This window comes from Ipomoea nil, unplaced genomic scaffold, assembly GCF_001879475.1.
Source record: "Ipomoea nil cultivar Tokyo-kokei standard unplaced genomic scaffold, Asagao_1.1 scaffold0873, whole genome shotgun sequence".
Classification (NCBI taxonomy): Eukaryota; Viridiplantae; Streptophyta; class Magnoliopsida; order Solanales; family Convolvulaceae; genus Ipomoea; species Ipomoea nil.
In genome coordinates, this window is record NW_017617301.1 from 867028 (window position 1) to 883744 (window position 16717).

The 16717-nt window shown below is 35.3% G+C and overlaps 1 protein-coding gene across 3 annotated transcripts; it reads right to left on the bottom strand.

Annotated features, from left to right (window-relative positions):
* Positions 1–13487: 13487 nt before the first annotated feature.
* LOC109178824 (glycine-rich cell wall structural protein 1.0-like) lies at positions 13488–14200 on the bottom strand. Of its 3 annotated transcripts, none has more exons than XM_019328377.1 (2): positions 14109–14200; positions 13488–14021 (listed from the first exon to the last, which is right to left on the bottom strand). In XM_019328377.1, the coding sequence occupies exons 1-2, from the start codon at positions 14190–14192 to the stop codon at positions 13707–13709; spliced, it is 399 nt and encodes a 132-aa protein (XP_019183922.1). In that variant the 5' UTR covers positions 14193–14200; the 3' UTR covers positions 13488–13706. The 3 variants fall into 3 exon arrangements, with proteins under 3 accessions (XP_019183922.1, XP_019183923.1, XP_019183924.1); XM_019328378.1 differs by having other exon boundaries at positions 13488–13875; positions 13981–14200; XM_019328379.1 differs by having other exon boundaries at positions 13488–13872; positions 13978–14200.
* Between the last annotated feature and the right edge of the window lie 2517 nt (positions 14201–16717).

Here is a 16717-nt window from a genome sequence, read left to right on the forward strand (position 1 = left end):
GAACATTAATCACCGCACAAGCGCACAACCGCGCGGAACAGGAACTTAATTCCATATATATATATATATATATATATATATATATATATATATATATATATATATATATATATATATATATATATATATATATATATATATATATATATATATATAACACTCCCGATTTTTACCACATTTTTAAAACTTAAATCTCAAAGGTAAGCATATAATCATCAAGACACAAAGCAAGCGGAAGCTATATAAAATCGGTAAGCGTTATGCCACACCCATAAACCATGGGTGCACAGGCTAGTCAACAACAATCTATCAAAACAATCACACTACTAAAGCACACAGGACAACAAAGGATAAACGTCTAGCAGGGGATCTATTCTATCTAAGTCCACATCTAGCACGCTCGACATTTACTCAAAACCTGTAAAATCAAGGGATAACACCTGGTCTGCGAACATTGCTGGTAACCCATCAATACGCGTTAAATATCATAGTAAAGATAGTTATAATCAAAACCATTTGGAACGGGAATACAATATATATCATTTCAAAACCAAGGAGGAAAGTCAAAATCAAAGACTCATCAATCACTCACAATAAAAACACGAGGATCATCATCCTCACAATAACAACAACCACAAACATGAAAGGCAACACAACTCAGGATGCATCTTACCGTTCACAAGGTAGAATACATCAAGACATGCTCATCAACAAGGAAATAACATCCATACGGTGACAACTACATGTCACAAGTTACATAGTTCCAACCTTATGGCTACCCTCGGCCTTATTTCAGTTCCAACCATTACCTCCTAGTGCCACCCTGTACTTCTGAGTCCAACCTTTTGCCCCCGGGGACCGTCGCCCCCCCCTCCCCCCCCCCCCCCCCCCCCCCCCCCCCCCCCCCCCCCCCGCCCCCCTCACCGCCTACACTCCTATTCACCGTCGATCTCTCAGTACACGAGGGTACCATTAAATATCATAATCACACAACCGCCAATCTCGTGAGCAAAGCTCAAGTAACAAACCACCAATCTCAATCATAGTCACACAAGGTCATCATCATTACCAAGAAGACTAAGGCTCAACAATAGCCTCAATCAAGTATCAACAAAGGTTACAACGATTTACATACGATCACATCATAGGAATCAATCAAGAGATCACAATAAAGACATGAGACCATACTCAACAATCAAAGGATCACAATCTAACACCAAATGATTGTCAACACAAGTTGCCAATCTCAATAAGAAGGAACAAACCGCACATACTATCACATCAACATCCAACTAGCATGCTTATCAAACGGGTAAATCAAAATTAGTTCCAAAGAACATTCAAGACTCACATTAGCCCAACGAATCACAAGTTGAACCTTTAGCACGATTCAAGACAACAAATCCTACATGGATTCCTAACACACTGTTCTAGACATACGAAACATCAAGAAGACTCACAAATAGCCCAATAAATCAACAACGGGAGGTCAAAACATCAATACCGAGATGAAAGAATCACCGGGAACAAATCCCTGGCATCAACCCACAACGTACCCTGCGGGTACATACACCCACGAGACCACGTTCCCCGCGGGTGGGACGGCGGGTAGGCCTCCGCCCGCGATTACACCCTCCTGTACACAATAATCCCTTCGGGGATTTTCAACAACAAGGCCAAGTTCAAGTCCAAAACACCCAAAATCTCACACACAACAACAATATGACTTGAACCCAAGAAATAGCCAAGCAATGACATTCAAGAACCCTAAGAACAAGCTCTAAACATGCATCACCACAAGATAATGCATCAAATCTCAAAAATCAACACAAGAATCACAAGTAGAAGCCAAGAATCATCATATAAGTAAGAAAATAGGTTTTGTAAAGCATGGGTTACCTTTGTAGCCTAACAACTTCCTCTTTTCACCCTTAAAAGCCTTTCCTAGAGCTCCTCTTCCACACCAACTTCATACACAAACCAAAACACAACAAAAATCCTAACTTTAGAAAAAGACACCTAAAAGAAGGTTAAAAACACCAAAAAGCTAAGGATCTTACCCTTTCCTGTGCTCAAGAAGGAGAAAGTAAGAATCTTGGTAAAAATCTTGCAAAGCTTGGATGCTCAATTTCTTGCTTGAAGAAGAAGCTAAATCATTTTAGAGAGAGGCTAGAGTTTTTTGAGTTTTTCTTTGAAAGGTGAAGGAAAAAATCACAGTCATCCATCAAAGCTCGTGCACACATTAACATACTTACATGCACACTGGGTACACTGCCAACAATATCCTGGATTAGCTCATGCACACATTAACATACTTACGTGCACACAGTTTGTATTTTAAGGGAGGTTTGTATATATATATATATATATATATATATATATATATATATATATATATATATATATATATGGGGTCAGAACATGTCAAATTTTTTTTTTAAACCATGTCATATTAACAAATAGATGTTAGCGGTTGGCAGAAAAGTTATGGCCTTGTTTGATAACATAGTTAGCTTATCAGTCAATTTTGGCTTATTTGACTACTATTAGTTGTTTGATTTGGTTTAATAGTCGATATGAGTGTTTGTTAATCAGCTTTTTGTAATACCTTATTGCTCCAAAACGTTAAAATCCAAAAAACTGCTCAAATTAACTTTTTGAGAAAATAAATTATACCTTTAAAGTAATTTTACATGTAATCAGCTATTAGCTAACAGCTAATTTACCAAATTAAACATCTTTCTACAACCAACTAATGCTATTAGCTAGTCAAACCCGCTAACCCATTCCGCTAAAAGCTATTTTCCAAGCACTGCTATGAATCATGGAACTTTGATAAATTGTTTTTACACTTTTAGTCCCACGAGTATTATGACACTAACAATTTTGATCCACAACTTTCAAAACTTGCACAATTGGTCCATGAGTATCAATTTCTTAGCGCAAATGGTCTTTATGGTGAAATCTTCGTCAATATTTCACTAGAAAAGTAATTTCCCCTCTATAGTAGGGGTATAATGATCTTTTCCTTTTCATCAATTTTTAATTTAACACTTTTGGTCTCACAAGCATTGTAGCACTAACAATGTTGATCCACAACTTTCAGAACTTGCACAATTGGTCCACGAGTATCAATTTCTTAGCGCAAATGGTCCTTCGGTGAAATCTCCGTCAATTTTTCACTGAAAAAATTATTTTTATTTTTTAGTATGGGTATAATGGTCTTTTCCTTTTACCACTGTGTTTTCTCTTTCATATCCGAAAACAGTTCTCTATATCTTCTCTTGGGATTATCATGTCTTCGGTTTCACCTCTGCACATACAATCTGATTCCGGTCCAAAAAACATCCACCAAGTATTTTGAGTTGGTGACTTAATTTCCCCATTGTGGGAAGGAGAAGACCGAGGTTCCGATGGTGAGCGCTTCAATGGATGAATTTCACCCTCAATGAGTCACGAAACATGCCACGGAAGGGTGGGTCAGTTCATGTTCTTGCAGACACCATTGCACCATTTTGGCAAGCTCACCCGCTTGAAAGCTGAGCCTCTGCTAGGTGGCCTCATGGACCACAGGAAATAAACGCCGGAGTTCACTAACCCGTGGGCTATATTGTCGACTTGTTCTTGTCTCAAGACGACGATACTCCCGAATGATATGTATACCACAGAATGGGTTATTCTAGTGAAAATTAACGAAAATGAAAAGGCCATTATATCCCTGCTATAAAGGTGGAATAATTTTTTCGATGAAAAATTGACGAAGATTTTACCATTTGCGCTAAGAAATTGATCCTCATAGATCAATTATGCAAGTTTTGAAAGTTGTGGATCAACATTGCTAGTGCCACAATACTCGTGGGACCAAAAGTATAAAAAAAACTAATAATTAACAAAAAAGAAAACATCATTACACCCCTGCTATAAACGGAAAATAATTTTTTGGTGAACATTGACAAAGATTTCGCCGGAAGGACCATTTGCGCTAAGAAATTTACACTCGTTGACCAATTATGCAATTTTTGAAAGTTGTGGATTAAAATTGTTAGTGCCACAATACTCTTGGGACGAAAAGTACAAAAAACTCTTATATTTCACAACTAGACTTTTTGGCTCAAGTCACACTTGAATTTTCGAAAAACATATAATGTTATAAAAGTTTTTTTTTTCGAGTTAATTCTAATGGAGGTCCCTTGTCTTTGGTTGCAATTTCAAATTTAGTCCCACACTATCGTTTTTGCTATTTAACACCCAAGACTATCATATTTTGGACACTTTTGGTCCTTCCGATGACTTTTCCGGTGAAACCATATTTTAGGCAAGGATATTTTCGTCTCTTTAATTTTTTATTATTTTCACAACAAGTTAATTCTAGCGGAGGTCCATTGTCTTTTGTGTCATTTCCAAATTTAGTCTTAAACAATCATTTTTGTCATTTAACACCTCAAACTATCATATTTAGAATACTTTTGTTCCTTTAGATGTGTGTCCAAGTTCAATGTAAAAATTATGGGAGTTTGTGGCCCTACTAGGCTGGGAAACAAACGAGATCATGCATGTCTGATGGACTTGCTTGGATTACATTGAAAAGAAAAGGGAGAAAGTTTGTTTCATTTCAAACAAAGAATTCAGTGTATTACATTTTTGGGAGAACTAACTACAAGGCTGCAAAAGAAATTGAATTCGAATAGGAGGGAAAACATAGGGTTTTTAAAGCTAGCTAACTGATTCTAACCAACTAACTGAAACCTAACTATCTGACTGTAATTACAGAAAAGCCCTTTGCTAGAAGTAACTCCTTGTCTACTGTTGAGCTGCTTACACTTGCTGCTAGGATGTTTGCTTAGTTCATCACCCCCCCCCCCCCCCCCCCCCCCTTAAGTTGGAGAGTGAAGGTCTTAAAGTCCCAGCATAAAATGAAAAATTTCAAACAGTGAAATTGGTAGAGCCTTAGTGAAGCCATCTGCAACTTGCTTGTGGGAAGGAAAATTGATCAACTTGATCACTCCTTCATGGACTTTCTGTCTAACAACATGGCAGTCAATTTCAATATGTTTAGTACGCTCATTAAAAACATGATTCTCTCCAATAGCCACTGCAGACTTGTTATCACAGAATAAAGGTATTGTTGTGTTCTTGTTGACTTTCAAATCTGTTAACAGATACAAGAGCCACTAAATTTCACAAACAGTGGTGGCAATGGCCCTGTACTTTGCCTCAGAAGATGACCTAGAAATGGTAGCGTGTTTCTTTGTTTTCCAAGAGATGAGAGAGTCCCGAATGAAAATGCATAAACATATTATAGACCTTCTTGTCTCAGTACATGTAGCCCAGTCTGAGTCAGAAAAGCCTTGTAGTTTAATCTCAATGTTGAAAGAATAGAACAACCCTTTTCTAGGTTAGCCCTTGAGGTACCTTAATTAGCACTCTATGTGCTGCAACAAGGTGAGTGTCTCTTGGTTTATCAACATATTGACTCAGCTGCTGCACAGAATAAGATATGTCAAGCTTTGTGTTGGTTAGGTACAGCAGTTTACCAACCAATCTCCTATGCGATTCTGGATTATCAAGCAAAGTTCCCTCAAAGCTGGTATGTTTTGATCCTGGTCTGCAGGGTGTCTTTGCTAGTTTAGCATCTAGAAATCCATTTTCTTGCAGTATTTCTAGAGTGTACTTTCTTTGGCATAAGTTGATACCACTGGGAGTTCTAAAAGCTTCAATTCCCAAGAAATAATTGAGCTGTCCAAGATCCTTTATCTTGTAGAGAGCATTCAACATACACTTCAGCTTTCTTATCTCATTTGAATATGTGCCTACCATAAGTATGTCATCAACATACACAAGTAAGGTAATAAAAGAGTTGTTGCATGTTTTAGTAAATAGGGAAGGATCAGCTAAGGATTGTTTTTCATCCAGTTGACTTTGAGTATTGTGGATGGCATTGGATTGAACAAAATCATTGGCCCTTTGGGCAATTGCCCCTTTGATTTTCCTCCCAACCTTCAATGTCATGTTTAGAACCTTTTCCATATCTGGAATTGGATCCATGACAAGAATTCCAGACTTAACTATCTCATATTCTTCATTCAAACCTTCTAGAAATCAGATTATTTGATCATGTTCCCTTTGTTTCTGCATTCTATTGATTAAAGTACAGGAGCATCTAGGAATGCATTCACAAAGTAGTAAGGACCTTAAGGCATTCATTTGCTGCCATAAGGCATTGCTCTTAGTAATGTATTCATTCACAATCATCTTTCCCTGGACATTCGTGAAAATTTCATTTTAAATTTCAGAAATTTTGTGAGGATCGGATTGGGAATACCTTTTTTGCAAAGCATTCTAGATATTTGTGGCCTTGTCAAATTACATTATGCTCTCTACAATGCTTGGACTGACGGATCTCAAGATCCATGAACAAACTATTCAATTGTATCTCCTCCAAGTTCCGATTCTTGGATCGGTTTCATTTGGGATTGGAGCTGCTCCGTTGACAAAAACAAACTTGTTTTTTACTTCCAGTGCGATTCTCATCGCTCTACTCCAAGATGCGTAATTGATCTCGGTGAGGGGGGGGGGGGTGAAACAAGACTGAGATTGGGATTTTCTGTGACATACATGTAAAAGGGGTCGTCGAATTCATCGATGAGTTGGTTCTGTGGATTCTAATTCGGAATCTGGCTGGAAGAGGCTCTGGCATGTCTTGTTTTGCTGGGATTACCATTACCATCAGGTTCCATCACCACTGCCGCAACGTAGCTTCTCAACCGCTCTGATACCATGATGGACTTGCTTGAATTACATTGAAAAGAAAAGTGAGTAAGTTTGTTTCATTTCAGACAAAGAATTCAGTGTATTACATTTTTAGGAGAACTAACTACAAGGCTGCAAAAGAAATTGAATTCGAATAGGAGGGAAAACTTAGGGTTTTTAAAGCTAGCTAACTGATTCTAACCAATTAACTGAAACCTAACTAACTGACTGTAATTACAGAAAAGCCCTTTGCTAGAAGTAACTCCTTGTCTACTACTGAGCTGCTTACACTTGCTCCTGGGATGTTTGCTTACTTCATCAATGTCACAAGGCTAAAATATACATAGTTACATCATAATGTTTGGAACTACTTCACATGGATTTGATTAGATCTACTCAAGTTGAGAGTGTCGGTGGTAAGAAGTACATATATGTGATTGTTGATGACTACTCATGGTTTACATGGGTGATGTTCATCAAAGACAAGTCTAAAACCTTTGTAGTGTTGAAGAAGCTGTGCCTGAAGCTCCAAAAGGAAAAATGACATCCTATTGTTAGGATCATAAGGCTACAATCTGATTGTGCAGTGGCAATGAGTTTGAAAATTCTGAGTATAGTGATTATTGTGATGCCCATGAAATATGACACGAGCTTTTTTTGCCCCTAAGACTATAACATAATGGAGCCGATGAGAGGAAAAATTACACAATACAGGAGATAGCCCATGTGCTGATAAATAGCAAGCGACTACCACAATTTTTTCTGGACATAAGTAGTGCATACGACATGTCACATAATCAATAGTATATATCTTGGACCCCACATGGCTCAGACACCATATGAGATTTGGAAGGGCAGAAAACAAAATCTGAAATACTTTCACATCTTTGGAAGCAAATGCTATGTTCTAAATGATTGTAAAAGACATGAGAAGTTTGAACCTGATAAGTGCCCAAAGGTACTTAATTATTTCCATTAGATGTTTTGTTTCAATTTGATTTATTTCCTTTTTAGATTGCTTGAATTCAATACTAAGTTCCTTATAATTTGATTTTTATGAATTTCTAAGCAAGAATGACAAAATAGGACAATTTGCGACATGCTAAAGTGTTTTGACCATAACTCTATCATACGATGTTCGAATGGGGTGATTCAAGTGTCAATGAAAAGGTATGGAAGTCCTCTACAACATTTGTATTGAAATCTTTGAAAGATTCTAGATGCATTGATACCAGAACATCTAAACATTTCGACGCGTATTAATTAAGGAATCAATCATGTGACATGCTAATAGTACTTTTATCATATCTCCCTCATACGATGTCCAAAATTGAGGTTATTCAAGCAGCTATGGAAACCTAAGAGAGTGTCATAACACTTTCATATTCAAAGGATATGAGGATGGGGTATTTAAGCCCATTGTGAGATCTTTTTGAGTACTTTTAGAACCTAGACTTCAAGAAAGGTTATGCTTGGACTCAAGATTTCTTCAACGATTAAAGGAGTTTTCCTATGATATTCAGTTCTTTTATCATTTCTTTAATTTCGTTCATGTTTGCGTCCATATCGATTAAAGGGTTTTTCATATTAATACTTCAGAAACTGTTCTCTATTTTATGTTTTCTAATTTTTCAGTTTTCATTCTCTGTTTTCTATTTTTTTGTTTTGCGTTTAGAAAACTTGTTTATATTACGATATAACATAACTAAAAACATCTGAATAAGAAGCATATTAAGTTCAATCAAAAAATATATAAAACTTGTGTAGAGTTCAAGTTTTAATTTTATAATGTGAATAATGTCTAACTTTAAACTTAAGCAAATAAGTTATGTTTATATAAGTAAATGCGAGTAGAAAAGATAGAAAATGATGATAAATAAAAGATGTTAATGAATGTAATCATAGTAATGAATAAATATGTAAGTAGATAATGATGAGATTGTAGTTATAATGATATATATATATATAGCCAAATAGATGATAGTTGATTTTGTTTTCTATTTTAGAAAACAGTTTTTAAAAATTCTCCATTTTGCTAGAAAACTAGAAAATAATGTTTTCAATTTTTAAAGTAGAAAACTGTGCTAGTAATCATATTTTATGTTTTCTGTTCTCCAATTCTCAAGTTTTTCAGAAAACTGGAGAAATTCTCCAGTTAGTGAATTGGTCCAAAGCAAACTCCAAATGGTTGTAGTTTGGATGGGATGGTGAATAAGGTTGAATTGTCGTCCTCAGGGAATGGATTTATGGCATGCAATTTGTGGAGACTAGTCCTAGACACAAGGGTATGAAGCTATTTGAAAGCTAAGCAAAAGGGAGAATTAAGGAGGGTGACAAAGATATAAAGACCAAGGCAACTAAATGTAATAATCACACGAGATAGGATAAAATAAGGAAGGACCTAGGATGAGGGAGCATGATGTTCTAGGTGCCAATTACTAAAGGGATGGAAGTGAAAAATATCAAAATTAGGATCCAAAATATTACACAACCATAACTCAAGATTATAAACCACTTTCATGGTCAAACGAATTCCAGTCGAGATTTAGAATTGTCCCACTTTCGTGATATATCAATTCCCAAATTAATAAGTCCAAAAGCAATCAAATCTCCCCTAAATCCGTCCCCTATTTTTATAGAAGGAGAAGGGGTACAGTTGCAAAGAGAGGCTTGGGAATATCAATCCAACTTTCATTGAGATTGAATTCCCTCCCAAAATAATGCCAAAGGTGTTGTGCACCACATCTTAACAAGAGAATACAAAGAATCCCCCACAACATTTGGAACCCTAACAGGGCGTTTGGTTGGAGGGATTTTAAATTCCCACCTAATTCCAAAGGCCATTAAATTCCGTAGTTTGGTTGGAGGGAATTGCAATTCCCCCATTTTCATGGAATTAAAATCCCATGTCCCCCCTGGGATTTTAATTCCTGGGAAAAAAAGATAGTGATGAGTCAAAATTACCCCTTCCTTTTTTAACCTAAAATTAATGTCTAACAACAATAATTGACATTTTTGACTTTATACTACTTATTCCCTTTTAATTCCCATGTATACCAAACATTGGAATTAAAATTCCTAGTAATTCTATTCCTGTCAACCAAACACTGGAATTTAAATTCCACTTTATTCCCAGTAATTCAACTCCCATAGAATTACAATTCCTTTCCCCATAATTTTCCCCCTCCAACCAAACGCCCTGTAAATTGAAATTTTACCCCTTTATACAATAATATAATCATGAACACGGCATCTAGAAGCTCAAGTCACCCTCAACCCAAGTCCTAAAAAGAACTACTCAGACATATTTATTGTAAAGAAAGCGAAGATATAAATGACAACCAACATCATAAAAGCAAGAGAATAAACTTATGGTATATAAAGAAGAGTCAAGTATGTGCTTTAATTAGTTCCAACCCACAACTTTTCAAGCACAAAATCGAGTAAGTAGAGGGCGAATTATAGACAAATAAAGTGGTTATCAATTAACTAAACTAATACTACTTTTGTTCAATTTCAAGAAAAGCATATCATCTATGAGATAGCAGAAACGAAGTAGATGAAGAGCATCAACAAAAATAGTTCACCAGCTCTACAATTCAACACCACCTATTAGCTTTGGCAATGAGAAGAGGAACTCTTAGGTCATAGAATCACTACCAAAGAAACAAATCTAGATCTCATCAGCCGTATACCATATACCGTTTTAGATTGGGAATCGAAAGAAAGGTTCTAGTAGGGCGGGAGATCAAATAGAAGCCTCTAATACGTTGAATGGTTTTAGTTGACACAATTGCATACTCTGCTTTGTCTTCAACTTCTTTACAGAGATCTTCCATGTGTTGTCATGGCTTTGATTTTGATCTATATATTGCCGATGATCTCTTTTCGCCACTCTGATCGGAAGTCCCAAGATATGATGCCGTAAGTCAAAGTGGTATAGTGGTGACTAATGGAAATGATGGCTGCATGCATGGTGTTTAATTGCCATAAACACACAGCTAAACTAAAGATCGCACCTTTTCTGACAATTCAAGTTAGTTGATCTAATCAAAGTCGTCGTGTATAACTTTTTGGCTAGATTAGTAGTCAGGCAATATAATGGGGCATTCCAAATTTAATTTGCAGATGTGAAGGCAAAAGTGCATCATTTTGGCAACCATGAAAAACAGGCCGGATGACGATAGATCATTAGCAATTTTTTAGAGCTCTGATCTTGATGTAGTGAGAACCATGCACCACGGCGCACATAGCCATGTGCACCCCGCGCCTCCCAAAACGACGTCGTTTTGGTAAGTTATGTAGGGAGTTGACCCGATTATGTGTATTTGTTTATAAATTATGTGTATTTGTTTACACAATTATGTGTATTTGTTTATATAATTATGTACATTTTTTATACAATCATGTACATCTTTTTTATACAATTATGTACATTCGAAATAGGAAATTTATGTGTATTATGTTAAGAGTTGATGTTTATTATGTTAAAAGTTTATGTATATTATGTATTATGTTAGATTATATGTATTATCTTTTTAAAAAAAATGTATGTTTATTTTGTTATACAATTATGTACATTCATGTATACAATTATGCGTATTCTAGTATAAAATTATATACATTTTTGAACTTGAATTTTTTTTTAAAGAAAATTAACCGCCAATACAAGATAGCGAAATTCAAAAAAAAAAAAAAAAAATCTACAACAACGTCGTTTTGCATCAGGACGCACAATGCAATGCGCGCCCTAGTGCAGGATATAAATTGCCAGTGAGAACAATACTGGCATACTCTGTCTAGGAATGGCCCAATAACTCTCCCAAACCAAAATGAAATGTAGTGAATAGCAGAGATCATTGCTTCGATGTCGGTCAAGTAACTCTCTCAGACTCTCTTCTCAATTGAAAATGCATAACACTGGCCAACGACTGTCGAACGGCCGTCGATTGCCTTCTCATCGAAGAAGGTGACCCAAATGGTTTCTTTCTCAACGGCTATAGATGGCGACCATCTGGGCTGCCTTCTCATAGGAGAAGGCGAGTGTTTGTAGCCCGAATAGCGGCATAGTTGATCGGAGGATCGTTGAAATCCTAGTGACCTACTATTATATCACTAATTGATTTTTAATTTGGACTTCAATGCACCAAAATAATATGTTGGTGGATTTAATTGCACATGTTATAATTTTAGGAACCTAATTGACTTTTCGAGTAAAGTTTAGAGTTATATTTAACATTTTTTCCTAAAATAATAGATATTAGAGTTTGAGTAAGATGTGTATAAATTTAACAAATCATTATTGTGTGAACCATGGTCCACACAAGTTGTGTGAACCATATTTTGTATACTGTAAAATAATGTACATTTAGTACAAAAATAATATACATTCAATACAAAAATAATGTACATTATATTCAGGGGATGTACATTATTTTTGTACTGAGTGTACATTATATTGTATAATGTACATTCAGTAAAAAAATAATGTACATTTAGTAAATTTAAATGTATTTTTTGCTATGATCCACACAAGTGACATAACACTGTGTATTAAAGGATATTTGTGGGCCAAATTTTTATTCATCATCGATATGGCAATAAAGCTTTTTTTTTTTTTTTTTTAATTTATTCCGTTGTTTACCTCATTAAAAATGAAGCTCTTTTAAAAATGGAATTTGTTTATTAATTAATAAAATAGAAATCATATAGTGAAACACCGTATGGTTAAATTATTTATGTATTTACATACTGCTTAGTTAGCTTGTTCTCATTGGGCAATCGTTATGTTGTGAGCACGTGCCCACCTTGCAAGGTGTGCACGGTTCCATGCCCATAATTTATATATTGTAGATTCATAATTTCTATACAGTAGATTCACAATTTCTATACTGCAGATTCATAATATCTGTACTGTAACATAATTTCTGTACTATAAATTCATAATTTCTAAACTGTATAGTTATCAAATTATGAACATATAGTTCTCTGATTTGTGAAAACAGAGTTCAACAATTGAAATCTAAAGTATAAATTTTATGAATCTACAGTATAGAAATTATGGATCTACAGTATAGAAATTATGAATATGGAACCGTGCCCACCTTGCAAGGTGGACACGTGCTCACGGCATAATTTGCCCTCATTGGGTCTCCCCTTCCAAATAAATAAATATTCTTTTTATTCATTTTTTGTGACGAGAGAAATTCAGTCACTATTCGTAGGTGCACTGGATAAGCTCTTCCTTATAACCCTAGCCGGTAAAGGAGCACAAGGAAATATGGTGAATTTTTATTTTTTTTATTCATATAACACATTAAGACTATCCAAATTTAAGACACCAATATCCTAACCAAATATGTACACGAATATATCTTAAATTCACTTCAAATTTCTTGTTTTGGTTCAAATAATCCAAATAAGGTGACATGTTCATAATACTAGATTTACAACCATATATTATTCAATAAAAATTATTTTATTGCCTTAATATGAACACAATTAATGATAACTTTGACTAATTGATTAAACTTGACTACCAGGACTATGTGGTCTAATGGTATCCGAGTTGGACTTCCAATTGGAAGATTATGAGTTCAAGCCTCAGTGGAGGCGTTATTGGTTCTTTGTGTTTCAGTAGGTTGAGAAAGTATATGAACAGATACTACAATGTAATAGAACCAGTAGCTTTCAAAGAAAAAAAAGATTAAACTTGACTAAAAATAAAAATCCATTGCTAAACCTAAGGAACAATCAAATATTGGGTGCTGCAGTTTCGTACAAGTTAATACATATGTTTCTGTTACCAATGTTAAAACAAGATGACATGAGTATAAAGCATAATAAATACTCCGTAAATACCATCAAACTACCATATATACTAAGGAAAATATAACGTTGTTTTCGTTTTGACAACAATTTACATGCATGTACCTACTACGATTCAAATGTACAATTTATCTGATAAATGGAGTGTATGCCAGGAGTAGGGAAATAGCTACATAGCTCCATACAAACGTGGTGGAGGGACTGTTGCTCGATGGATTCCCGCGTGGAATAGGAAGCGGCCGTGCCCCGGTGGCTCCTCCGGTAGTTCCACCGTTGCTTCCGCTATTTCCACTACCGGGATCTCCGTCATCACCACCACCACCATCTCCACCATTTCGGCCGCCTCTATTATTATTTGTACCGCCACCTGTTCTAGTTCCACCACCCTTTGCACCACCTCCGCCGCTCGCTCCACCTCCCTTTGCTCCACCACCACCGCTACTGACGCCGCCGCCACCGCCCCGGGCTCCTCCTCCTCCTATGCTGCCGCCACCACCCCGGGCTCCTCCTCCTCCACCTCCTACACTACCACCGCCAGCCGGAGGAGCAACCACAGACGTTACAAGAATGCATATTAAAGAGAGCATAAGAATTGCCTTCACAACTTGCTGCATTTTCTCATATACTTGAACATGTATGTTCTTCTCCTTCTTATAATGGCAATCCACATAATGCTTGTCCAAGTCAAACACGAAAACGTGAAACTTCTTAGAACAATCGATGTTGTTATCTTGTTGACGGAATGGAATTAATTCAAGGGCGTTTGTTTGAAAAGTTGGAATTAAAAAAATTCTTACTTATTAATCATTAGAATGAATTTTAATAAAAATAATTTCATTATTTAGATGTAGATAATATTTGAAATTAATGTGTGTGTGGGGACGCGCCTATTATTTAAAAACGATGATAAACACCCTTATATATAATTATTATTCTTGATGTATATCATTTTATTATTTAGATATATGAATTCTTTATTAATTAGTTAAGATGGAGCCACCCAATCCAGGAAAAAAGACTATAATGTGACAAAGGGCTGGTCCATTTCCGTAAATAGGACACTTTTTTTTTTGGACTAAAATGTGAAAAAAAACATTTGGGACATGCGTTTTTGGCATGTCCCAGGTTTATTTTTTTATTTTTTTTATACTTTACCAAAGACGCATCTGGGAATTGCGTCTTTGGTATTGTATACGGCTGTCGCATTTACGAAATGCGATCGCCGTATATCAATAGCATACGTTAAAACGCATGTACGAGATGCGTTTGGAGTATTTACGTCCAACGCATCTCGTACATGCGTTTTAATCACCAGTCAGCCGCCGATTATATCGAATATATGCGTACATACATCCAACGCATCTCGTATTATACGTGTTGAGCGTCTGACAGTTGGACTGCGCACCAAAAACGCAACTCTGAGTTGCGTTTTGACCGCCTGACAGTTGGTTGGCCCATAACACGTATATTCACAATTATTAAACTTTATATTCACAATTACGGAACTCTATGTTCATAATTACAGAACTATGTATTCATAAATATAAAGCTATATATTCATAATTTTTGAACTTCATATTCACAATTATTGAATCTTTATATTTATAACTACAGAATTATATGTTCATAATTATGTTCACAACTCTATGTTCATAATTATAGAACTATATGTTCAAAACTTTTGAACTATATATTCATAATTATGAATAGTTTTGGAACAATGTCCACCTTACAAGGCGGACACGGTTCCACAACATAATTTGCCATTTGATTCGCAAGTGGCCTTGCCAAGAATATGATTTCTTCTTCTTGAACATACACAATCACATATTGTCTAACAGGCTTCATATTTCTTATTCTTTTTTTTGTATCCCAGATTCATTTTTCTAAAATTAATGAATTTTTTTCTTATTGATCCAGACTTTTGATTTGAATTTGTTTAAAGGGTTCTGACAATGTTTATATGTGAACTATCCATATTTAAGAAATGTTTGCTCTTTGGTTAATGGTGATTCCTTGTGGACTGACGGCTCACGGCTCTTGATCATTTAGAATTGATGATGTTTGCAAGTTGGTGGAGAAATTTTACCCTCAAGACTTTATAATATAATGATGTATTTTGGACTATGTTAAATGAATATTAATGTATTTAATTATTCTCTTTCAAATTGTGAATGGCCCCCCGCACCAACAAATCCTGGCTCCGTCCCTGAGTGCAACATCTGGTATATAACTGGGTTGTCTATGAAAACCAAGACAATGATTTTATAAAATAGGTTAGGATGCCTCTAGGAAAAATGGAACCCAAAACTTTTAACATAATAAACTAAGTTAAACCCACCAAGCCACACCAACACTTATGTATTTAAGTGCAACATCAAATATATAACAAGTTTGGTTCTATGTTGTCTCTGAGAACCAAGACAATGATTGTATAAAGTAGAACCAAGCTAAACCCACCAAGCCACACTAACACTTATGTATTTAGGCTAAACCCACAAAGTCACACCAACTCTTGTTTACTAAAGTGTTTCACATTATCTTTTACCTATAATTTGGACCTTCATTGTTTTTGTTACGAGATGACAATAGATGTTTACAAGATCTAGAACAAAAATAAAAATGTAATTAATTTTTTTTTTGTCCAAATATAATGCATAAAAATTTAACAAAGAAAGAATACAATTCAAAAGTTAATTTAATAGTTCTATTTTCATTTATATTTAAATATAAAATTATTCACCAAAATTTCATTGTCAATTTATTAAAGTTTTATTTTCAATTACAATTAAGACCAATCTATAAATTCAAATAATAATAATAATTATCATGTTGGTAATCGACCCTTCCGACATGCATGGGACAGGTGGAGAATGGATATGAAAGCAATCATTATTGCATGGACCATGGTCCACACAATTGTGTGGACCATAAATAAAAAGTACATTTTTAATATACTAAGGGTACATTATTTATGTACGTAAGGTACATTTTTTGAAAGTACATTTTTAATATACTAAGGGTACATTATTTTACATAATGTACCTTCAGTACAAAAATAATGTACCTTTAGTACAAAAATAATGTACTTTTAATATATTAAAAATGTACCTGATATTCATGGTCCACACAATTGTGT